General features: G+C 44.2%; 1 protein-coding gene across 1 annotated transcript; it reads left to right on the forward strand.

Moving 5' to 3' along the window:
• Positions 1-573: 573 nt before the first annotated feature.
• On the forward strand, positions 574-5,983 carry GCG54_00011744 (Protein MON2-like; the record flags this gene model as incomplete). Its single annotated transcript, XM_045411639.1, has 5 exons — positions 574-651; positions 708-774; positions 837-1,306; positions 1,358-3,853; positions 3,902-5,983. The coding sequence occupies 5 exons, from the start codon at positions 574-576 to the stop codon at positions 5,981-5,983; spliced, it is 5,193 nt and encodes a 1,730-aa protein (XP_045256876.1).
• Between the last annotated feature and the right edge of the window lie 3,570 nt (positions 5,984-9,553).

A 9,553-nucleotide genomic window follows, 5' to 3' on the forward strand; every position in this document is an offset into this window, starting at 1 on the left:
GGTTACAAAGTGGGAGGGAGACGCTGGACCTGACATGCACTGGATGGAGCGAGGTGAGAGAGACCCGGCCTTACCTAACTGTCGGGTAGGTAGACCCGCAAGCGGTGTCTGGCCGTCGTATTCACACCGGACCTACTTAGCGGCCTAGCAGAGGGATACAGCAGCGCCTGTACCTGAAGGGCAGCAATGCCGCTGGCAAACAACGCCTGAGGTCAGCTTGCCTTAGTGGCCGGACGCACGAGCCAACGCGGGGCACTGGCAAGGCGGTGAGCGTCGTGCCGTTTCTGCCAAGGCAAGGCGTCCGCGTGAGAAGTGTGGGTACCTTTAATGCGGGTTGGCGGCCTTAGTCATCATTCAAGGTGGACAGCTCACCTCAATCGGGAGCTCTGGATGGACACCGAACATCGCAGTGAGATAGCTACCTTGGCCTTTTCAGGAGAGATTGCACGCACTCTTTCCTCAACACGCCATTAAACGACAGACAGATTGTCATTTCCAAACCCGGCCGTCGTTAAAGTTTCATTTGGCGCATCCTCTCGATAATGGACTGCCCCTGGGGCCACGCGTGACAGAATGACGACCCAGCTCCTAGCTACGGAGCTAACGAACCTCATCCAAGAAAGCAAACGCAAGCACAATGACCTCCGACAAGTACATGACCCCGAACAAGATATCTTCGATGTTCAAAGCTGATTTTTATTCATAAGGCTGCTGAAAAGTCGCTCGATGAGTTGAAAAGCCTCAAGGGAGCTAACGAAGCTCAAGCTGCCAACGGTACTTTTCCCTGCCCTACGCGCGGCTTGTGATTGTCCGTCGTGGCTGACCTTTGCCCACAGAACTCGCGCAGCGCCCCAACTTCGTCAACCCATTCATAGTTGCATGTGGCACCAAAAATGCAAAGTTCACCGGAATTGCCATTGTCTGCCTCCAGAGGCTCATCGTCGCCCGCGCTCTTCCTAGGGGGAAGTTGAACCAGGTCCTCGAAGCCTTGAGAGAGGCCACCTCTGCCGGTCTTGATGTTCAACTCAAAATCCTGCAGGCCCTGCCTTCTCTCTTGCAAAACTATGCCACAGACCTCAAGGGCGATCTCCTCATCACTGCCTTGAACATTTGCTTCATTCTACAGACCAGCAAGAATGCTATCGTCAACAACACATCGGCTGCCACCCTCCAGCAGCTGGTTGTCTCTGTTTTCGACAAGGTGGTTACCGAAGATAAAGCTACGACTCCAGGAATTCCCGCCGGAGAGGCCCCGACTGGTGATGGCGCGGTTGAGCTACGCGCAGCCGCATTGGATGCCTACAGGGTAGGGTATATGCTTCCACGACAGCAGTTGGTCTTGCTGATCACCTCATAGATTTTCAACGACCTCTGTCTAATGACTGAAAATCAACGGCCGGAGTACTTGAGATTCTCCGGCCTTCCTCAGACGTTTGGTCTAGAGCTGATAGAGTCGGTCCTAACCAACCACGCCGCAGTCTTTTCAACCCACAAAGAGCAGGCACACATCCTCCAGATCCGTGTAATGCCCTTCATTATCAGCGCTCTTAAAGGCAGACCAAATTTTGCCACATCTGTCCGCCTTGTTCGGATTCTCTACACACTACTGCGAAGACATATCAACATTCTCCCGGCAGCAAGTGGCGACGCCTTGGACATTTTGACGCATCTACTCGACCAGGACACCGCCGTGTGGAAGCGGGCCCTCTGCCTAGAGGTTTTCAGGGGCATTTTCGCCGAACACGCTCTTATCAGGCGGATCTTTGTCAACTACGATGCCAAGGAGGGCGAGAAAAACATTGTCAAACACTTGACAGCGACGTTTGTGAGGCTCAGCACCGAGAAGCCGTCTGTTATTGGATTGGGTCACCAGTCAACTATCCCTGTGGCGAACCCCTACGCCAGCATCGCATCATCTACCGACCAGGCCATGTTGGAAGCCAGTGGTGTCACTGGTATCATCAGCGGATCTGTTGGTTCAGATGGCGCTAATATCGGAATTAGCACACAATGGAGCAATGTCAGAGTTCCGTGCATTGACCAGCTGGACAAGACCGAGGCGCCATATATCCCAGAATCCTATATCTACAGTCTAACATTGTCCTGCATCTCCTCGCTTTCTGAGGGCCTCGCAAAGTTCATTCTTCCCCTGACGGTACCCGGAGAAAGCCGAAGCCGCAAGAGAGGTGGAAAGCAGGAACCAGGGCGCGATTCTCCGGCACCACCCCAGGAGGATGCTGATGGCCAACGCGGTGCGTTGGAACGATCAGCCTCCTTCAAGAAGAACCCGGTCCCGATCAATCCACTCGTCTTGGAGGACCATCCGTTGCACAATGATGTGAAGATATGTGCAGCTATCATTGATGAATGCTGGCCAGCGATTCTTGCAACTTGCTCGACCTTCCTCTACGCTGCCATGGACTCCGAGTACTACCACAGTCTCGTCAGAGCGTTCCAAAAGTTCGCTCATGTAGCCGGACTGCTTCAGTTGTCGACACCGAGAGATGCTTTTTTGACAACGCTTGGAAAGGCCGCCGTCCCTCCAAACGTCTTCACAGCATGCCTCAATGCCGGGACAGCTCGACCAACAACGCCCACGCCAACTAACGAAGCTCCTAGCAGCATTTTCAGCAATGCTCGAGGGCTACTTAGTGTTGACAGCTTAGCGACGCAGTCCACGCCGATTACCGAAAAGGGACGGCAGCAAAGTGTCGATGGAAGCCAGATGACTCTTAACACTCGAAACCTCCTTTGTTTGAGAGCCCTCTTGAACCTCGGAATCGCCCTCGGTCCGACCTTGGGCCCATCCTGGCGTATCATACTCGAGACCTTGCAGCAAGCTGATTTCGTCCTCTTTTCCACGAGTAAGACTCCTGGACGAACGCCTCTCGCCACGAAAGGGACAGATCATCAGGCAGAGGGCGAAGCAAGCGCTCTGTTGTCGAACTTTGCCTCTGAAGTAAGAGCTGTGGAAACAGCTGCCTCGAGACTAATTGAAAGCACGATCGACTTCCCCAATGATGCTTTCGGAGAGGTCGTGACGGCGATATGTAACCTCCTCGAGAGAGCAAACGAAGAGAAGCAAAAGGCCGAGACCGCCAGTCAGCCACAGTCCCCGCAGTCCGGCAGTATTAAGCCCCCGGGCCAACATCGCCGAGTCCTCAGCGTTTCTACGACCGCCGCCGCTGGACCAAACCAAGAAGACCACTTCGCCCTCGCCAAGTTAGGTGATATTGCCACAATCAACATTGACCGTCTGCTATCGTACCCGCCTGATGTGTCAGGTTGGACGCCGCTGACATCCGAGCTCATTCACATCCTCAACGCGTCTGCAATGAATGCCTCTGTAAGACTGCGCGCTGCAGATATTCTGGTTAGACTGGCTCTCGAGTCGGCTAATGTAGCGGCTACGATGGAACGCGATCAGTGTGGGAAAGTGCAGCTTCTGCTCCTAGAGGCCCTCCGAGACGCCCTCATGCCTTTGCAACGGGATGACAGGGAGGTGACTGTGGCTAGCCATGGGACGGATGTCGAAATTCACAAGGTCGTGCTCGAAGGCTTGAAGAACCTGCTCGAAAATTGCGGCGAAATTCTTGTCAGCGGCTGGGAGATCGCCTTTGAAATCATCGGTTCCATCTTTATCGACAAGAAGTTCGCCCCTGGTGAACGCCGGGGTTCTCAAACGGTTGTTCTCATGACACGATCGGCGAAGCTTGTCAGATCTTCGTTCAATTCCCTTCAACTTATCTGTTCTGACTTCTTAGCGTCCCTGCCCAATTCCTGCTTTCTCATACTTGTTGATACCCTATACAAATTTTGCTCGCAAGATGACGATCTCAACATTGCCCTTACGGTAGAGTTGCCCACGTCCCAACCTTAACAGTCAGCTAACAATTTGCAGACCGTAACGTTTTTCTGGGTACTCTCCGACTTCCTCTCTGGCAAGACGGAATCCCTGCCCATCACCGCCGATCTGATGCAGGGCTCGAGTATTTCGGAGCTAGCTGCGCTTGCCGCAAACTCTGAGCACACGGCATCAGATGCTGCCCTTTGGATGCTTTTGCTCCTCAGGCTCACCACCGTCACTGCCGATGAGAGGCTGGAGCTTCGAAACAGCGCAATCCAGACACTGCTCAGGATCTTCGACGCGTACGGTGACAAGCTCAGCCCTGAGGCCTGGTCCATCTGCGTCAAGTCCGTGGTATTCAAACTTCTCTCTTCGATCGAAGACGAGCTCCAAGCTGCTTCCAGCGAAAACTCAGCACACCGAGACCGCAAGGAATGGCACGAGACTGCGGTGGTAGTCTTGAACGGCATATCCGAACTACTGGCCACATACATGGAGCCTCTCTCGGCCCATCCCTCCTTCAACGGGCTTTGGCAGGAACTTTTGGGCCACTTCACGACTCTGCTCGACTTTAAGGTTCTCAACATCAACACGGCAACATACAAGGCTCTTGGGAAGGCCATCAAGTTCGAGGAAGAGCCGGGCAGGCCAATCTTTGACACGGATACGATCAATGCCGCGTGGGAAATGTGGTCCCGGGGAACACCAACATCCCTCGATGAGGACGATGGGAAGAAGGCCGACAACCAGAACTGCTTGATAGCTTACGTCGCCGCCTTCCACGACGTCTATCAGCTGGTCCAGCAGGACCTGACCGTCGACCGAGTGCGCCAGATGCTCACCCTCTTCCGCGAGGCCCTCCAACAAGCCACCGTCGGAGCCTATGTCAACGATGTTGAGTACGTCACGCCACTGCAGAACCAGGTCCTCGAAGCCATCAAAATGGTCCGAACAGACCTTGCCGGCGTGCCCTCCGCAATGATCTCCCAGGTGGCAGAGTTTGTCCGCTTAGCATTCTCAGATGAAGCTCTCAAGTCCCACGGCTCCACGAGGAGAACCTACGTCGCAATGTCTAAGGCCAGCATGGCGATCCTGCAGACCCTTGTTCTGAAGAACGCCTCCGATGCGGACATTTACTCCAGCAAAGCCTTCTCCGCCGCCCTCTCGGCCCTCTCCAAGCCCGTAATCCTCAAATACGGCTTCCCGATTGTCACGAAATCAGCACAACCATGGCGCCTGTCCACGAACACCATCCTCGCGGTCTTGGAAGCCACACTGCCGCAGATCCGTAATCTCGAAGTGCCTCGCGAGACCCTCCAGTCCATCTGGCAGATGATTGTCGAAATCGCAGACGGTATCGTCAGCGCAGACACACACTTCGCCCCGCCGTCCGCCGATCTCGCCGACGACGAGTCTTTCGACATCACCTCCTTCCACAAACTCCGCGAGCTCATCATCCCCTCCCTCGGCGCCGAAGCCATCCCAGACAAAACCCGCAAAGCCTACGCCGAATCCCTCTTCCGCACCACAATCATCCACGCCCCCTCCCCGGCAGAAGCAGCCCTCCTCTCCACAAGCGACGGCACCGGCCTGGCATCCCTCTACACCAAACGCAACGGCCGCACCATCGACCCCGCGCCCACCCGCCGCCAGCGCATCGCCTACGTCTGCCTCGACGAGCTCTTCTCCCTCGTCTCCGTCTACAGCGAAGACTCCGTCCGCATCGTCGTCCAGCCGCCCACGCCGGCCTTCCCGCCGCCCCGCTCCGTGCTCTCCGAGGCGCCTCAGGCCCTACACATCCGCATCGCCCGCACCGCCGCCCCCTTCCTCATCCTCCGCACCGCGCTCACCATCCGCGCCTACATCGCCGACCAGCCCCTCCGCGGCCGCATGCCGCAGCCTCTCTCCCAGCGCAAGGAGCTCCTCCGCGTCCTCCGGCAGCTCGTCGACCTCACCTCCGCCTCGGACGCGATCCCCGACACCCCTAACGTCGAGAGCGACGGGAGGAAGCACCTGCTGCGCCTGTACCCGCTGCTCGTCAGTGCGGTCCAGGTGGCGGGCGGCTCGGGCGACGAGGCCGTCCTGAAGCTGTGCACCGAAGCCCTCGAGGTCGTCGGCGGCGAACTCGGGCTTTGAGGAAACATTGGTTTTACGTTTTGCTTTTCGTGTACATTCAAGCCTAGATGACTAGACAGACATGCAGCCGGCACCCGCTTGTAGATCATTATTCTCGAGACACATAAAATGGATTATTTTGCTCGTTCTAACCTTGACCGAGCGCCGAGACTTCAACGTAGTGATGCTTACCGAATGAAGCCGTCTGACCTGATGCCAAAGTCACTACAGCTCGCTGGCTTCCTGTTGCTTGCTGCTCAATATTCTGTTCCAACTTCCTCGGCCAACGTCCAAACAATCAACTCACATAAAAAAAGCAAGCCCTACGCGCCCATCTCGCACCCCTTAAACTGCATACAACCAAACTTCCCTCCAGCTTTCAGCCAAGACAAACCAACCGCATGCCGAGGCCATACCTGCATAAGTAATAACCGTCCTCACATCCACCAAACAAACAAACGCCCACCCCTCAAAACCAAACATGCCGCGTCCCTCGGCTCACAGACGCTTCACGCACCACCTCTAAACATTTAATCAACTTCATCATGCCTTGCTCGCCATCTCACAGCCTTACAACCGTGTTCAAACCCCCCAAACCATAAACACAAAACATACAAACATCACCCAGACCCCAGACCTACGGTACACTGTAAGGACAGGTCCGCCAACCCCTAAATCCACTAATCCACTAATCTATAATTCTATTAGTCTATCAGAAATAAACGCTTCTAATTAGCTAATACTTTCTAGGCCTTAAATCTATAAATCTATAAATCTATAAATCTATAAATCTATAAATCTATAAATCTATAAATCTAATTATTATATATAGATTATTCCCTTAGAATCCTATATAATTATATATAATTATATATAATTAGTTATAATTATACTTAAAACTATTCCTATCTAAAAGTAGTAATTATATACTTATAACTTTATTCTAATATATTTTAATTAGTTTTTCTTTTTTATACTACTTTTTTATCTTATCTTATACTTTATTATACCTTAAGCTCTTTATATATTTACTTTAATAATAAATTATTAATAGATACTCCTTATAAGATAGAATTAGATAGCTATTTAGTTTAGTTAGTATTACTTTTTATTAATAAAACTAATAAATCTCTAGAACTAATAACTCTAAAAGGTTACTATTTAAATTTTAAAAATAATATAGTATATTATAATAATTACTTTAGTTCTAATTTATTATATCTTAACTAGAAGTACTAACTTATATCTAAAAACTAAGTATACTAATTTATATATTAAAACTAAGTATATATTATCTATCCTCTTTTAACTAACTTATATCTAAAAACTAAGTATTATTTATTAGGTTATAGTTATCTTATAAAAGTCTTTAGACTTACTTATCCTCTATTTATTAATTATAATAAAATTAGATTTAAGATCTTATTAATCTCTAGCTTATTCTTTAAAATTAATTTAATAGATTTATTCTATTAAATTAATTTTTTACTTTTTTAATTAATCTTTTATTATACTTTAATTAAAATAAAGTATAACTTCTAAAGTAGTATTATCCTTAGAGATACTTTATATATATATCTTTAATATTTAAATAATATAAATAATAATACTTATTTAGAGATATAACTTTTATTCCCTTATAACTTTATAAGGAATAGACTTTTATAGTTAGTAATTTTACTATTAGAAAGAGCAAATTAAGATAATTAAAATAATAAAATATTTAACTATAAAAGTTATCTATAGGAAGAGATATTTAGAAAAGAAATTAATAAATAAAATTAGATAAAGTAATCTTTCTATTTAAAAGCTTCTCTAAATATATTTATTTAAAAGGGATACTCTCTAATCTTAAAATAAATATAAGTTAATACCTTAAGAGGTTAAATAATTATATATAATTACTTAACCTTAGTTTAAGTTATTTAGAGTAATAATAATAAGGGTAATAAGAATAATAAGGATAATAAAGATAATAAAGATAATAAGAACGATAAGGATAATAAGAATAATAAGGATAATAAAGATAATAATAACTATAAGTAATTATATATAATTACTTAGTTTATTCTATATTAACTAGAGAGCACTATATAATTAGGTTATATAAAGAGTATTATAGCTATACTATAAATTTAATTATAAATAAAATTATCTAAAACTTAGTCTAATTCTTAAGTATTATATTAGAAAGAGCTATTAGTATTATTAATTAAGACTAAATATATATATCTTTAGTGAAAGTTTTTAATTAAATCTATTTAATAAGTTTTAAATTCTACTTAAGAAATCTTATAGAAGTTATTATAGTTATAAGGAAATCTTATTTACTTTTTAATAGGTTTTAAATTCTATTTAGGAAATCTTATAGAAATTATTATAGTTATAAGGAAATCCTACTTACTTATTTATCCTTAATAATAGTTATTTAGGTATAGAGGTTAAAAACTAATTATATTATAATAGTAGATATAATAAAGCTAATAACTAGCTATATTATAATAGTAATAGAGTAGTATTAGTAAACTATAGCTAATAATATTAAGGCTTTAGAAGAAGGGCTATAAGCTACCCTTCTATAGGGAGTATTCCTCTAAATATTAGAAACTATACTAGTATTATATTTAAACTTAGAGGGTTTAAGTAGATAAGCTACTTTATACTTCCTCTATTTAAGTTATAATATAATAGATAGAGGATAATATAAGTAGCTCTATTACTACTTAATATTATAATTACTAATAAGTTATTATAAAGTTACTTTAGATAGTAAAACTTATTAATACTAAGTAGTAATATAATAACTAATTTATAAAGCTAGTTAGTGTTATATAGTAAGTTTAAGCTATTTATACCTAATATATAAGCTTATTATTATTATTAGTATTACTTTATATAAAACTCTACTTTCCCTTCTAATAGATACTCTTCCTTTAGTTTAATAGCTTTCTTTTCTTTTAAAGAGGAAATAATACTTTTTTATAAAACCTCTAAGTAATCTTTTAGTATAAAATACTTTATAATACTAAAAGTGAGGATATTAAATTTATAAAGTAAAATTTTAATAAAGTTAATAATATATTAATATATAATAATCTCTAAATAGCTAATATAGTTAGTATAAAGTATTTAGTTTAAAAAGTAAGTACTTCTTTACTTACTTATCTTATTAAGGAGCTTCTTTCTATAGAAGGGGCTTATAAACTCTTTTCTTACTTAGTTTATTTATATTTATATTATTATTCTTACTTAAAGATATTAGTACTATAGTTAAAGAGGCTAATCTTATTATTATTATCCTTATTATTACTATTATTAATAATTAGTTTTAGTATAGCTTTTTAGTATAAAGTAATTACTTTAAAAAGTAAGTGCTTTTTTAGCTTTACTATATCTACTATCTATTTATTCTTATAAAAAGTATATTACTAAAGTTAGTAAAGATAGTATTAGATATTATAAAGATAGGGAAAGGACTTTAAGTCTATTAGGTTTATTTTTAATAGTATATTTATAAGAGGAGAAAAGAAATTGTTAGCATAGGTATAAGCGTATTCAGGGGCGTGGTATATACGCCTATATAGTATAGGG

The sequence above is a fragment of the Colletotrichum gloeosporioides genome, assembly GCF_011800055.1.
Source record: "Colletotrichum gloeosporioides strain Lc1 chromosome Unknown consensus_110, whole genome shotgun sequence".
Taxonomy (NCBI): domain Eukaryota; kingdom Fungi; phylum Ascomycota; class Sordariomycetes; order Glomerellales; family Glomerellaceae; genus Colletotrichum; species Colletotrichum gloeosporioides.